General features: G+C 43.4%; 1 protein-coding gene across 5 annotated transcripts in view; it reads right to left on the minus strand.

The window, feature by feature from the left end:
* Positions 1-3,588: 3,588 nt before the first annotated feature.
* CLCN5 (chloride voltage-gated channel 5) overlaps positions 3,589-16,120 on the minus strand; it is a 187,289-nt gene continuing 174,757 nt past the window's right edge. For all 5 annotated transcript variants that reach the window (XM_029607481.1, XM_029607482.1, XM_029607485.1 and 2 more), the window contains 2 exons: positions 15,533-15,749; positions 3,589-3,980 (listed from right to left, as the gene is read on the minus strand). In XM_029607481.1, coding sequence (XP_029463341.1) covers positions 3,890-3,980; positions 15,533-15,749 — 308 coding nt within the window. In that variant the 3' untranslated portion in view covers positions 3,589-3,889. The remainder of the gene's footprint in view (positions 3,981-15,532; positions 15,750-16,120) is intronic.

The following is a 16,120-nucleotide window of genomic DNA, read 5'->3' on the forward strand; positions in this document are numbered from 1 at the left end:
TTTTTTGGTTTTTTTTAATCTCTACCGCTTCCACTGGGAGGCTGCTCCATGCATTCAGAACTCTCTGTAAAGAAATATTTCCTACGATTACTCCTGAGTCTATCCTCCTTCACCCTCATCCCATGACCCCCTCGTTCTAGAGCCTCTTTTCCCCAAAGACACGTAGAAACACTCATTGCCTTTCTCCTTCTGGAATCCAACAGGGGAATCCTGGACCAGTGCGGAGTATGAGACTGGTGACTGCATGCACCCGTACAGTTGTCATTTTTAAAATGGGTGCTGTAACTTCCAAGCAGACCTTTTCTTTTTCGAGATCTATGCCTTTTACATGTGTAGGAAAATGGGAAGTGCTCTAATTCCGTGTCAGCATACAGATAGGCGGTCTAAGCTAGCAGTACAAAACATGGCTTCAGAATATGGAATATGCACCATCACATCTAGATTTGAAATCCTTCAGTGACATCTGGTGGCCATTCTCATAGTTTTGTCATCGCTGCACTTCACTGGAGTGTCATGAAAAATCAATTGTTTTAACTATAAGATAGGGGCTGGGAAGGGATCTCAAAGGTCATGTTTGTCTAACCTGCTCTTATAAACCTCCACGGAAATTGCCCCCTACTGCAGGTAGCTTGCTCCAGTGCTTCATGACCCCCTGTGGGTAGAAAATTCTTCATAATATTCTCTTAAACCTCTCCTGCTGCAATTAAAGCCCATTATTTATTTATTTACTTTAGATTTTTCTATTCCACTTTTCAGCATTTCAAATGCGGTTTACATTCAGGCCCTGTAGGTATTTCCCTATCCACAGAGGGTTTATAAATCTAATTTTGTACCTGAGGCAATGGAGGGTAAAGTGACTTGCTCAAGGTCACAAGAAATTTGAACCCTGGTTTGAAGCCCACTGCTCTAACCATTACTCCGGCAACAAGCCAAACAGGAACACGATCTAGAAAACAAACACAGACACACAACATGCAAGACTTACCTTTTCCTCAACCAGAGACAGAGAACAATTGCTGTCCTTAGTGTATCCCTCCTTTATGTGTTGAACAGTGTTATCAGGCAATAGTCCTCTCTTTTCTAGTCAAAATAAGCCCAGCTCCTTTAATCTTTCCTCATATATTATCTAGGCCTCCTGTCATTCCTGTCTCCTCTGGACTCTCTCCAGTATATACACACACACACATCTGGTTGCCAGACTAATTCCATTGAGAGGTTCTTATGACACAAGTCATAGGATTCAGATGTGAATAGGAACCTGTGAGCTTGAAAGGTCATGTAGAGCTCCCTCTTGGAGACCTGGGGGAAGTTGTTACTGTTTAGTCTGTGGTATGCACCAAGAATGTTTGAGAACAGCTCATAAAGATACTTTGATTTAAAAATATTTTTGCAAAGCCAGGCCCAAGCGTCACTCCACTTCTCGTCTGCATCCAGTTAGGGCCTGGCGTCTGCTAGATGGGTTGTTGCAGTTAGCTGTGTTTATTTAATGGATTTTCTGTTTATCCTCTCCTGCAAGGTTTCTTGCTTTCCATATGCTTTCCCATGTGGTTGTTAACAGAGCCATCATGCGAGGCGACTGTCTATGGCAAATTAGGATGCCTCTTTGTGACTATCCATCAAGTCAGGACTTCACGACCATGCCTTGATGACCCTACAACCAAGTCAGATTTCTATGATAGCCACAATTAATATGCATGAGATACATTTGCATACACGGGAGACTCCCCCTCATATATGCAAATTGATGACATGCACATTTAGATGTGGGATTACCAGGGCACCTGACCAGAGGTATAGAGATTGAGGGAGGAGGAAAGGAGCTCCCGTGGGAATTTAACAAGCCCAGTGTTCACACAGAGGTAGACAGCCGCTGGCCTTGGGAGGAGGCAGAGAGAGATAAACAGCAGATAGTTGGAGTTTAAGCTGAAGTTAACGAAGAGGAAAGTATGGAAATTGAACTGCCAGAACTTTCCCCCCGAGTCTGAAATGGAGGATATGGAGTTTATTGAGGACTTGGCAGCTCTAAGGTATTAAACAGGAGAACTCTGCTTAGTCACTAGGTAGGTGGTTGGCAATTGTTTCTAGAGATGTGCCCGATCGTTTTCGCTTTCAGGTTCGTGTGGCCGCTGGAAAATCTTGTTTGCCCGTGAATCTGCATTTTTTCTTTCGTCAAAAATCGTTTTTCAGCTTAGCGCGCACTAACAAAAAAACGTTGATTTTTGTTATTTTTGTTAGTGCGCGCTAAGCCGAAAAACGATTTTTGAACGAAAATTCGGGGGAAATGCGATCATTTAATGATTTTGCCGACATATGATGAATTAAGAGATATCGTACGATATTTTAATTTGTCATAAAAATGATTCACATCCCTAATTGTTTCTGTAGTAGCTACTGGCTACAATGGGAGGTGACGTTTTCTAGCAGCATGCCCAGTCTAAAACCCTGCTGGAAACAGAACTGTATTAATAGAATAGTAGCAAGCAGCTCAGCATCTTATTCTATCATTATCAGAAACCGTACACAGGGCTGGTGCAAGCATATTTGGTCCCTAGGAGAACCTTTGGTCACTCACTCACCCTCTGCCCAACGTAGCAGTGGTAGAGGCTCCAGCACAGTACTCCTGTCTTTGACAGCGTAGGCTCTCGTACAGCATCCCTTTAGACTGCACGCTGGCAGGATTTTGCGGCCCTAAAAATCTTGGCACTCTATGCAACTGCCTAGTTTGTCTGAAACACCAGATCTGACTGTACAATGAATTTTTTTTTTTTTCAGATAAACTCTGTTAATCGCAGAGTGGACTCTTAAGGGTTTGTTTAATGAGAAGAAAAGCCTTGCACTTCAGTCTGTTGCATAAAACTGAGTCAAGGACTTGGAAAAGGGTTTACCCCTAATAACCAGTTTCCTCCTGGAGTTGGAAGCATATTGGGTAAAGATTACATTTATCTTGTGGTGTCCTTACAGGTGGAACTGCGGCAGCATTAAGTTCATCTCCCGGCATCAAAGGTAAAGATTGTCAGAGGAAGCACAGGCTGGACGAGACAACTGTGCTTTACAGAGCTTATTCGTACAGAAAGAACGAACTAGCTGACGGCCCTAACACGAGAGGAGCGGTGCGTGAATGCGTCCTGCGAGACCACTAGACGCTTTGCAGGAATCAAATATGCTGAAAAAAAAAAAAAAAGCAAAAACAAGAATGATGCACGGACAGCTCCACTGGCACCTCCTGCAAAGCTCAGTGCTTCACTGGCTGGGGACTTTCTGCGGGAGGGGCAGCGTGGAAGCTGACAGGGCTTAGCTGGTGTTGGAGGCTGAGGAAATATTCCTTTCGAACAACAGGTTGAGATGCAGATAGAGCAATCCAAACTTCCAGCCCAGGTCCCATGGCAAAAGGCGAAACATCACTTCCAGCACAAACACCCCCCAAAGGGTAAATGCTGAACTGTATAACTAACTCTTCAGCAGCAGCATAAGTGACCAAGTTATTCCTACAACTCCCGAGGCAAACGAGCAAATTTATATTCTTCTGTTTCAGAGCCCTTTTAGCGTGCAACCCAAGTCTAAAAACCAAGAGAAAAAAAACAAACCACATTGTCATTTTTCTTCTCTTTACTCCTTCATGAGATCCTTCTATTGCAACTTCACAAAAGCAATAATATTAATAATAAAATATTTTCTTTGACAGAGATGATTCGTTTCCACAGTTATGTAGTGCAATTGGTTACTTGTACAAAAAAAAAAATTCTCCAAGCCCCCCACCCCAAAGAAACATGATTTGTCTTCAGCTCCATACCAGGAGTCTCTGAAAGCAAAGCTCTGGCTTTGTTAAGAGGAAGAGAGATGTCCACGGTCAGTCCATTTTTCATGTGCGCGCACAGGTGGGCAGGCAAGTTCAGTTGAAGAGAATAGACTCAGGGTCCTGGTTTGCCATCTGTGCAATATGCTTTAATACATCCTTTTTGGTAATGATTCCCAGTAATCGCCTGGAAAAAAAACAAAACAAAGACCGAATATGTATTAGCAAGCTTACAGTGCACTCTCTTCTCTTGTTCCCCCCACGAGTTGCTCCTAATGAAAGATATCGTAACCTACCAAGCAACCTACTTTCCAACAGGGCCAACATGGCCACTAGAACTTTGCACTGTAGAAGCTGTGGAACGCACTTCTGAAATACACAGCCGTATAGCATTTACAATTTTGCTCATCATTCTCCTCTCTTTTCTGCGCGTCCTAGACCAACGGTCCCTTAAGATGCACCAACATCTTTTCCCCCCCCCCCCCCCACCAGGCATGCACTGGCAAACCCACGCTTTAAAGCTCCCACACTGTTGATTCTGTTTACCGTATTTTTCGCTCCATAAGACGCACTTTTTTCCCCCCAAAAGTGGGGGGAAAATGTATGTGCGTCTTATGGAGCGAATATAAAAAAAAACCAAACAAAAATCTAACAACCCCCCCGCTCCTGACTCCCCCAAGACCTGCCGACTTAATTTACTGCAACCCCCCACCCTCCTGACCCACCCAAGACCTGCCAAACGTCCCTGGTGGTCCAGCGGGGGTCCAGGAGCGGTCCGGGAACGATCTCCTGGGCTTCGACCGTTGGCTGCCAGTAAACAAAATGGCGCCGACGGCCCTTTGCCCTCACTATGTCACTGAGACCGACCAATAGCAGCGGTCGGTCCCAGTGACATAGTGAGGGCAAAGGGCCGTCGGCGCCATTTTGATTACTGGCAGCCGACGGCCCACGCCTATTCAAAAGGTGTCCTTTTGAATAGGGTTGCCAGTCTGACTCAGGCCCATTTCAGTGGCAAAAGCACAATGTTCTTTGACCATCCATTGGGCAATTTACCATAAGGAACATGAAGGGCATATTTTAAGTCAAGGGGATCCAGCACTGCCCTTTCCCCTGTTAAATCCACATAAAATGACTTATATAACCAGGCTCGTACAATATGCAACAAGCCAGCCAAGTTATATGATTCCAGGTCAGGAACTCCCATTCCCCCTTCAGCCCAGGCTTTCTTTAAACATCTCAATTGAACCCGTGCCATTTTCCCTTACCAAAAAGAAGAAATCAAAAAGGTATCCAGAGTTTTTAGATCCTTTTGTAATAAATGAATAGGAAGATTTTGTAAAACATAAAACCATTTTGAAAAGATTCTCTCCCCCCAAAAACAAAGGTAATTTTACCCAAGATTGTAGCTTCCGTTTGATATGATCTAGAAGTAGAGAAATATTAAATCTATGTAGAGCACCCAAATCAGGAGATATCAACACACCCAAAAATCTAATAGGGCCTAATGTCCATTTTAGTGGAAACCTACCAGGCCAGTGTTCGCGAAGGGAGGTCGAAGAGGCCAAAACTCGGATTTATCTACGTTCAATTTTAAAATGGAGAATTCTGCAAATCTCTGGAAAGATTGCATCAGGACTTGTAAAGAGAACTCTGGCTCAGTTAAACACACCACATATTTAAGAACTTCATATCTACAATCTCTTTCATCATCTGAATGAAATGCAGAAGCGGTTCCAGTGATAGTAAAAATAAAGCCGGAGAAATCAGGCAATCCTGGCGAGTGCCTCTCTTTATAGGGAATATATTTGAGTAGACTCCATTTGCAACTACTGTCACTTCAGGATTATTGTATAACAGCTTTATTGCTTGATGAAACCTTCTTGTTAAACCCATATGAACAGGAGGCAGAACAGATATTGCCTTTCTACCCTGTCAAGTGTCTTTTCAGCATCAAAACTGACCACCAGAAAAGGAATATGGTGTTGCATTCCCAAAGTTATAACAGATAGTAAACGTAAACGAAGCCGATCCAATTTAGCTGTGTAGCGACCAAGAAGAATGAGATTGGTGTATAGTCGAAAAATTATGTACGTTTTAATTATAGTAGCCCCTGAAGACACTCTATCCATAGAGCGAAACTCGGCCAGAGTGAGGCTGATATACTGTGAGAATAAAGTTTTCCGACTGTAAACGTATGTTAGTGCATAATGCTTCCTAACTAAGCCAATTTGCCCCGAGCCAATAATCTTAGGCAATATTAAGGCCAATCTATCCACCATAATTTGCCCCAAAACTGTTTGATCGAAATTTAATAAAGATATATAAGGTGATAAGATGCTGGTGGTATTAGGTCCTTTCTTGATTTACGTATTACAGTGATTTGAGCCAAACTGACATCCTTTGGGTATTCTTCTCGCACCAACAAAATCTGGTACCACACTCAAAGACTATGCAATGTGATCTAGGAAAATCTTATAAAATTCAGCATTATTCTCATCTAGGCCCGGTGGTTTCAGGCACTTCTCATTACGAATGCCCCCTTGGATCTCTGTTAAGCTAAATGTTCTATTCAACCAATCTAACTGATCATCAGTGAATCTAGGCATATTCATCTGCTCTAATAATTGTTTGCAATTACCCATGTTGTCCCTCTCAAAAATATATAAATCCTTATAAAACTCCTCTAAGATTTTTACTGTCTCCTTATTGGAATTTGCTTTGTTTTGAGGGTGAAAATATAAGGGTAGATTTTCAAAACTTGCGCGCACTATCCAGCGCGCAAACATGGATGCGCAATTTTAAAACATGCGTGTGCTGGTGTGCACATGTTATAAAATGCTGGGTCGGCGCGCGCAAGGGGGGTAGAGTTAAGCAAATACGTGCAGTGACACATCGGGAACTTCCCAACCCCTTAGCCTAACTCCCTTCCCTATCCTAACTAGCCCTAATTTTTATATTTTACCTTTTGCTCCTGCCAAAGAGCAGGAGCAAGTTGCGCATGCCAGCACACTGCTGGTGCGTGATCCCCTGGCACAGCAGCAAATGGCCGTTGTGCTGGGCGCCTCTAGTCCCGCCCCGTGGACCGCCCCATTTTCAAGCCCCGGGACTTACACACGTCCCAGGATTTATGTGTGTGGCTGGGCCGTTTGAAAATTGGCCTGGCGTGCATAAGGCCTGGCCACGCGTGTAAACCCTGGGATTTATGCGCGCTGGGGTTTAAAAAATCTACCCCGTATTTGGAACCTGAACTCATTTTAATAAGATTTGACATTTCTTTACCCATTTTGTTGCTATATTGATAAAGCTTAAATTTGTAATAAGCGACTCATTTCTTGGTATGTTGATGTATCAAAGAATTCAATGCAGTACGAATAGCTAAGTATGGTTCTCTATTATCCTTTGAATTGTGGGCAATCAACTTCTTTTTGGCCTTATTTAGTTGCTTTTCCAATTGTATAAGCTGCTTATCGATGGTTTTTCTTCGATGTGCTACAAAATAAATGAAATCATCTCTAAGAACTGCTTTAGCTGTATATCAAAACAATATAGGATCATCTCTATGACACCTGTTATTTTTTAAAATTCTTTCCATCTTGCTTTAAGATAGTCTTATTTATTTATTTATTTAAAATTCTTGTATTCTGCCTATACAATTGTAGTGGATCTAAGCAGTTTACAGAGAGTAAATACATAAAAATAAAAACATAATACAGCATAAAATGGACAAAATAAAATTCAAAGTTGGAATAAATTAAGATAAAAAGATTGAGGTTAGGGGAAGGAAGAATTATAGTTAAGGACCTTCAAGTTTGCCATATGCCATAGAGCAGAGGTGCGTCTTTGGTGCCTTTTTAAAATTTTTGTAATTTAGGATAAGGTGAATATGGTCTGGGAGAGAGTTCCAGCAACTGAAAAGGTGCGCCTGCGGGTTAGGTCCAGTCTGGCTGTTTTTATTGTTGGGCCTCTAACAAACATTTGTCCATGAATCTTAGTTGACAGGGTGGCCGATACAGTCTTAAGATGGGACATAGCCAAATGGTTGAAGGATTGTAAATTGTGAATAATGGATATCACCTTGTAATAAATGTGATAGTGTATAGGAAGCCAGCGGACGGATTGTAGGACAGGAGTAATGTGCTCTCTGCATAGGGTTTTGGAAATTAAACAAGCCGCGGAGTTCTGAATGAGTTGAAGCGGATAAATTGTGGTTGCTGGAAGACCTAAGTATAGGGCAATGCAAATAATCTAAATCTGATAGGATGAGCGTTTGCACAACTACACAAAAATCAGATGGAAAAAGAAGAGGCTTTAGATTTTTGAGTAAAAGTAATTTGAAATGAGATTTTTTAACTAACACAGAAATATTAGAAGTCATAGATAATCTGGAGTCTAGCAATACTCCTAGATTTCGAGCATAGCTTGTAATTGGATTAGTGTGCAGATCCCTTGCCCAAAAAAAAAATGGAAAATGCCAAGCTTAATAAAATCTATCCCCACTTCCCCAATTTAAATGTAACCATATTGAAGCATGATCAGTTACTGTAATATCAACTGTGCTGTGACATGAGGAAAAACACGTTGAAAAGTCAAGATGTAGTTTTATCCTAGAATGTGAGTGAACTCTAGAAAGATGAGTAAAATCCTTCTCCAAAGGATAAGAACATGCCATACTGGGTCAGATCAAAGGTCCATCAAACCCAGCATCCTGTCTCCAACAGTGGCCAATCCAGGCCATAAGAACCTGGCAAGTACCCAAAAACTAAGTCTATTCCATGTTACTGTTGCTAGTAATAGCAGTGGCTATTTTCTAAATCAACTTAATTAATCGCAGGTAATGGAATTCTCCTCCAAGAACTTATCCAATCCTTTTTTAAAACCAACTGCACTAACCACATCCCCTGGCAACAAATTCCAGAGTTTTATTGTGCGTTGAGTGAAAAAGAATTTTCTCCGATTAGTCTTAAATGTACTACTTGCTAACTTCATGGAGTGCCCCCTAGTCCTTCTATTATCCGAAAGTGTAAATAACCGAGTCACATCTATTCGTTCAAGACCTCTCAAGATCTTAAAGACCTCTATCATATCCCCCCTCAGCCGTCTCTTCTCCAAGCTGAACAGCCCTAACCTCTTCAGCCTTTCCTCATAGGGGAGCTGTTCCATCCCCTTTATCATTTTGGTTGCCCTTCTCTGTACCTTCTCCATCGCAACTATATCTTTTTTGAGATGCGGCAACCAGAATTGTACACAGTATTCAAGGTGCGGTCTCACCATGGAGCGATACAGAGGCATTATGACATTTTCTTCCAGAAAACAAATTCCTTTGCCTCTCATCTTTTCACCTGTGTGTAAACGAAATTTATCTAAAGAGGGATTCTGGACCAAATTCAAATCACCACCACCACCACCAACTCATCCTCTAAATAAGGAAGCAAAAGTTTATGTAAATTAGTAAAAAAGCCATGGTCATAGCTGTTGGGCAGTTACACACTGCGGAGAATCACAGGCTTGTGATACAGCTCAGCAACCAAAAATCACGTAATGACCTTATGGGTCTTCAAATTCCTTCTACACAATCAATGGCAGACTTTTATGAATTAAAATAGCCACCCCTGCAGATTTAAAATCTGCCAAGGCATATCTGACATAACCAACCTACCATCTCTTCAACTTCTGATGCACAGCATCGTTTAGGTGGGTTCCATGTAACAATAAATTATCAGCCTTTTTCTTTTTAAGAGTCATGAGAATTTTGGTGCATTTAATTGCTGAACCAACACTACAAACATTCCATGATATTAACTTCAAATCAGTGCGAGTCATATCTTATCCCACCAAACCTGAAGATGCATACAAATGAGAAAAAATTCTTTCTAAAACGTGAGCCATCCCAGCACAGGCCCACACTCTGAAAATACGGTGCCTGCACTCCTAGCCCAATATTTATGCTACGCCTCTGAAACCCCCTTGTCCATATGCCTATACCCTCTAATGCAGTGGTCCCCAACCCTGTCCTGGGGGCCCACCAGCCAGTCGGGTTTTCAGGATATCCACAATGAATATGCATGAGAGAAAGCTTGCATGCTTTCTCTCATGCATATTCATTGTGGAAAGTTTGCATGCTTTCTCTCATGCATACTCATTGTGGATATCCTGAAAACCCGACTGACTGGTGGGCCCCCAGGACAGGGTTGGGAACCACTGCTCTAATGAACTCTTGCTATTCCCTATCCCCACTTTCCCCTCCCACCCATTCCCTCTAATATCCTTCCCTCCACACCTGTATGAGACCACTTATTACACTAAAACCCTCATCCCATTCTTTCACCCCTTCCAGCCAAACCCCCCCCCCACCACATCTCAATTTTTAATATCCTTCCTATGTTTCTCCCACACTCAATTAACTATTAACCCTTTCAAATGTTTAGTTCAAGAATGTCAATTAACTAAACACAAAGGGACAAATGATCTCAATCTCAGTAAAGAGCAGAACAGTGAAAAATACTAAACGAATAACAGACAAATATGAACTAAGTTATTTGTATCCAAACCCTGTGTCACCAAAATATACACCGCTTCTGCATCATAAAGCCCACTCGGTTTCTATGTAAAATAAATAAATAAATAAATAAATAAAAAGACATAACGAGGAGCGGTATTCACAGTTATTGCAGATCTGTGGAGAGAAGCAGTGTCAAAAAAAAAAAAAAAAGAGCTTCAGGAGACAATGGAGAGTTAAAAAACAAAACAGAAAAAAAAAAAAAAAAAAGAACTGAAGACTGAACAAAGCAGCCTCTTCATACAGAAATCCAGCACATTCTCGATTTACTTTTGTTTCCAGCTCTTCCGCAAATTTCTTTGTTTCTGTTACTGACATGAACCAACATACCCCGCTGGAATATTGTACTCTCAGCTTGGCCAAATAAAGTAAGGCCGAGTGAACATCCATCGTAAAGAGTCTGGAGCAGAGAGGGTCAATTCTCGGCATGTGACAGATAGTTTTGCAGAACAGCCCTGAAAAGGACAGGATTTTTTTCCCCTCATAATTCTGTTGCTTTCCCCCTCTCATGCTTGGCGTTTGTTTGTGTTACACTGTAAACCGATGTGATATCCTGGATGAATGTCGGTATATAAAAATTTTAAATAAATAAATAAATAAATAAATACTTGCATTTCAACGGCTTTGTGCATGAAATCAAGTAACTGCATAATAACCACTTGTGGCCTGTCGCTATTCTCTTGACGAGGGCCCAACTTGTTCCACTCGCACACTTCCCCTTATGTTCGAAAGGCCAAACTCCTGCAGAAGCCATGTCTCCAAGAAGCCTTGCAGCTCTCTTTCTGCCAGTGTCTCCAGCAAACCCACAGGTCTATCCAGTACCGAGCGGTAGGAAGAGCTGCATTAGTGCCTGCGGCACCCGCGGTTGCCGCACGCACAGTGCAGCTCACCTACCGCTCGATCCTGAACACTAATTTTATTTAAATGTAAACCGCGTCCGTGAAGCCTTAGGCCCGCACAACCCATTTTACTGGAGAGAGCGCCTATACAGTATCCTGGGTGCGCGGGCCTAAGGCTTCATGCCACGCTGGTATCTGTCATTTCAAATGTCATTTGAAATGACAGATACCAGGAAGTCGGGACTGCCAGTCCCCCCTCCCCTCCTCCCGAAGCAGGGCGCGAAAAGCAGCCTTGCTCCGGGAGGAGGGGAGAAGAGATGACAGCAGCGAAGCAAAAAAAAAAAAAAAGCAAAAAAACCAAAAGCAAAAAGTAAGTCGCTTCGCCGCTTCACTCTTCCCTCCTCCCGGAGCAGGGCGCGAAAAGCAGCCTTGCTCCGGGAGGAGGGAAGCGGCGAAGCGACTTACTTCTTGCCTTTGGTTTTTTCGCTTTTTTTTTTTTTTTTGCTTCGCCGCTGTCAGTGTCTCCCCTCCTCCCGGAGCAGGGCGCGAAAAGGAGGGGAGACACTGACAGCGGCGAAGCAAAAAAAACCCAAAAGCAATTTTGGGTTTTTTTTCCAAAAGCGACAATTTTGGTTTTTTTCCAAAAGCGACTTACTTTTGGGATCTGTCAAGATCCCAAAAGTAAGTCGCTTTTGGGCGCCAGCACAACTTACTTTTTTGCAGCCATCAGCAGGAACACGATCGTAGCTCCTCCCGACGAAGATGGCCGCCTGCACGGGGGAAAGCGTACAATTGGCCGCTCAAGACGTGGCATCACACACATCTTCAGTGGCCAATTGCACGCTTTCCCCCGTGCAGGCGGCCATCTTCGTCGGGAGGAGCTACGACCGTGTTCCTGCTGATGGCTGCAAAAAAGTAAGTTGTGGAGTTTTCCAAAAGCGACTTACTTTTGGGATCTTGACAGATCCCAAAAGTAAGTCGCTTTTGGAAAAAAACCAAAATTGTCGCTTTTGGAAAAAAAAAACCAAAATTGCTTTTGGTTTTTTTTCGCTTCGCCGCTAGTGTCTATTCTCCCCTCCTCCCGGAGCAAGGCTGAAAAAGCAGCTCCGGAAGGAGGAAAGAACTGAAGCGGCGAAGCAACTTACTTGCATGGGGGAAAGCGGTCTCCGTGGCAGCCCCAGTCCTCTCCCCTCCTCCCGAAGCCAAAAAAAAAGCGAAAAAAACGTTGCAGCCCCCCTCCGATGTCCGGAGGGGGGCTGCAATGTTTTTTTCGCTTTTTTTTTTTCGCTTCGGGAGGAGGGGAGAGGACTGGGGCTGCCACGGAGACCAACACCCATGATCGCGGCCGGGGCAGGTGAGCGGGGGCTGGGGGAAAGCTTGCCACCTACCCTTACCCCTGCCTCTACCGCAGGGGTCAGGGTAGGCGATAAGTTTGCAGGTTAAACGCGCGACAAAATGGCAGGGAAAACTAGCGATAGTCGGGGCGCGGGTTACGGGATGCTAGGGAATAGCTAATTGGCTCGTTTGCATGCAATATACATGCCGCGTGCGGAAGGAGTTGTCCGGGGAATTTAGGACGCGGTAGGAGTAGGTTAAAGGGGATTCGGGATTGCAGGAAGGGCTAACGCGGCCGGAAAGTGAGTAGAGAGCCGGTTAGGGACGGGGAAACCGCGGACGCACTTTACAGGATAGACCTGCCAGAAAATAAAAGTTATTCTGGCAAGATCTGTTTTCCAGATCTTCCAGCCACTCCTCTTGCTTATGTACTACTGCCTGGAGAGCCAACGCCTCGGACCTGGTATCATGCAGATCATCCTGCATGTCGGAGACTCTCTGCTCTATCTCCATAAAGCGATGCTCAAATCCGGTTACCGTAGTGGAGACGTCCTGCAATTTATCCATAATTTTCCTCAACTCTGGTTCAAGCGCTTCCACCACTGCTACTTTTTATTTCAGAAACTGCCTCCCCCCCCCCCGGTTTAGCCAGTTCAAACTCCAAGTCAGCCTGCCTGTCAGCCATCTTGAATTCTGGCACTTTGGGTCTTTCTTTATCTTTCTCCTTTTTCCCCCCAAACGGGTCAACATTCCTGCGGAAAATTGTGAGAAAAAGGAGACCCCCCCCACATCCTGATGACACCGAGAGCCAGAAATAGTGAGAAAATTAATTATATGGGAGCGGATTAGGAGCGACAGGATCCGAGATAGAGAAACTATATCATTCTCCTCTCAGAGCGATATGCGATCGCTTCATTTTTTCTTCAGTCAATCTGAGCTTAGCTTTTACCTCGAGAGCTATTTACTGAAGACACAGGTTAAGCCACAGCTACTCCGACAGAGGGTTTTTTTTTTAATCCAATAAAGAAGCTTGATATTGAAATTTCAAAAATAATTCACAAAGAATCCTCTTTGCAACAGAAACATGATACATCAAATAAGCAACAATATTTAAAAGAGAAAACAAGGGAAAAAAGAATACATTTCTCTTACTACTCATTGTATCCATTAGACCCCAATCTAAGAGGGAGGCAAACTTAAATCGAGGAGAATATAAGAAACAAATACTTGAAATGACATCACAGCTACATAAATTTTACGTCAGAACAATGGTTGCAGCAGATGGTATCATTTTCCTTGCTTCAATGAACTTTTTAAGTTGTTCCGGTGCAGGAAATACAATATCCAGGAGCACCGGAACACAGGGAGTTGCCACAATCTAGAGTAGCCATAAATGCCTGTACAGGGGTATGAACATCATCCTGATCAATAAGAGGTTTAAGGTGTCTAAGCTGCTTGAGTTTCTATTACCCTGAAACCAAAACAGTATTAATTTGCTTCTTGAGGTTTAAAGAGGAAGGTAAATAAAAACCCAGGTTTCTAACAGAATCAACAAAGTCAATACTTTGGTTCCCAACCAGTATTTTGGGCAAACCTTCTGGCCTCAGGTCCCGCAGGAATCATTCAGCCTCGGTTTTAGCCACATTCAGGACCAGGGCATTATCCTGCAACCAGTTTACCAACAGAACCCAAACAGGTGGTAATCGAGTTAAATGTTACTTGGTAATCCTCATCAACAATGAAATATGACTGTGTATCATTTGCAACATTTTTTTTTAAAAGATGTTAAAGAATCCAGTAGAATACGTAGTGGATGGATATAGATGTTGAAAAGAGTTGGGAGACAGGGAAGCGCCCTGAGGCACAGCTCTCCCCCTACTGTATACCAGTCCGAACTATTTAAACCCACCCTCAGCTGCTGGCCCTCTGTTAAATAACAGCAAGGAAAGCCACTGAGATACCGAGCCAGAAAGCCCAAAGACTGAACACGTGCACCATAAAATATCACGGTTAACCAAATCAAAAGCAGATGATAAATCAAGATAAACAGCAATAATCGAGTGACCTCGGTTCGTATTTCTTACTAAGAAGTCGTGGACTGAGACTAAAACTGTCTCCGAACTATGGTTTGTTTTTTTACAAAAAAAACTGAATAGAATGTAAAATATTGTTAGTATCCAAGAATTCACTACGCGGAGTTAATACTGCTTTTGCTAATAATCTGCCAATAGAAATCAGGTCAGAAATAGGATGGTGATTTTTTTTTTTAGGACTTCCCCATTAAATGGCCTACTCTTTTTGGATGGACGGACCACTGACATTTTTAGCGCGTCAGGAACCTTGCCCTCAGACAGTGAAGTACTGACCAGATTGGTAAGAATGGGAATAAATTCCTCATTCAGCCCTTTCTAGAACTATCTCGGAAATGCTCTGCTTTGGCACCGTCTGAAGATGCCGTCCACTTACGTAGCCAATTGATCCTGCTCGTCTATGGAGAATAATTAATTACAGCTTTCAAAACATTTTTATTTCTCTTTGTCCTACCACAAAGGAAAACTCCTACTGTGCTCCAGGGGCTCTCTCTGTCTTAGCAGGTATCTTTGGGATCAGGATTATTTTTCGTTTTCAATTAAAATGATTCTGGTTGTTAGACATGGACAGTGGAGTTGAGTAGAGTGATTAGGGCAGCGGGCTGTGAATCAGGGAAGCCCGGGTTCAATTCCCACTGCTGCTCCTTGTGACCTTGGGCACATCACTGCCTCAGATACAAAATTAAATTGCGAATCCTTTGGGACAGAAAAATACCTTCAAGTACCTGAAAATAATTGGCTTTGCAGTGCCTGCAAAGGCAGAAAACATATAAAAGAAAAATGAAGAGTTACTATCATTCCCAGGCTTCTCCCCCGCTCAGGAGTGTCATAGTTACTCCAAGCTCACCCTTCCCCAGCTGTGTCCTAGTTTCTGCCATAACCTGCCCTCCCCCCTCTGCCCCGTGTGTCATGGCCTCACCCGTTGTGCGTGGCGAGGCACTGGCGCAGCCCCAGCTTCCGGAATATGTCCACCACGATCTCCATGGGAGTTTGGTCAGTGACTGTGAAGGGGCTGAGGTCCAGGATGCTGCGCATTTTCAGTGCCGGCGGCGAGGTGGGAGGCAGCGGAGGAGAGTGGTCGGTGAAATAAATAATGGACGTGCTCACGATCCCATCCTGCTTCTTCAGGGCATTGTCTGTGAGAGGCAGAACACTATTGCTTAGGTCAAGGTGAGAAACAGAAGCAAAACACTCTCTCAAACCCCTCACCGCACCAAGTCTGCAAGCGACTGACATCCCATGAAGAAAGGCCCCTTTATTTACAGAAACGGAGGACATGCTCATGCCAAGATACACGGAAGAGCTACAAAATCTCAGCTCATTCTTCCCTTTATACAACACTCAAGCACAGAAATCTGTGTAACTGGAATGCTGCCCTCTGCTTGATAAAATGATAAAGGAAACGCAAAATGCGTAATTTCGGCTAGGTTAGTTCGTCAGGGCCTAGAAAAAGCAAAAACACATTGTGACTGGTAAACAGAGCAGGTAACAGGAGACAGTTAGGTAG

This window comes from Rhinatrema bivittatum, chromosome 6 (assembly GCF_901001135.1).
Source record: "Rhinatrema bivittatum chromosome 6, aRhiBiv1.1, whole genome shotgun sequence".
Lineage (NCBI taxonomy): Eukaryota > Metazoa > Chordata > Amphibia > Gymnophiona > Rhinatrematidae > Rhinatrema > Rhinatrema bivittatum.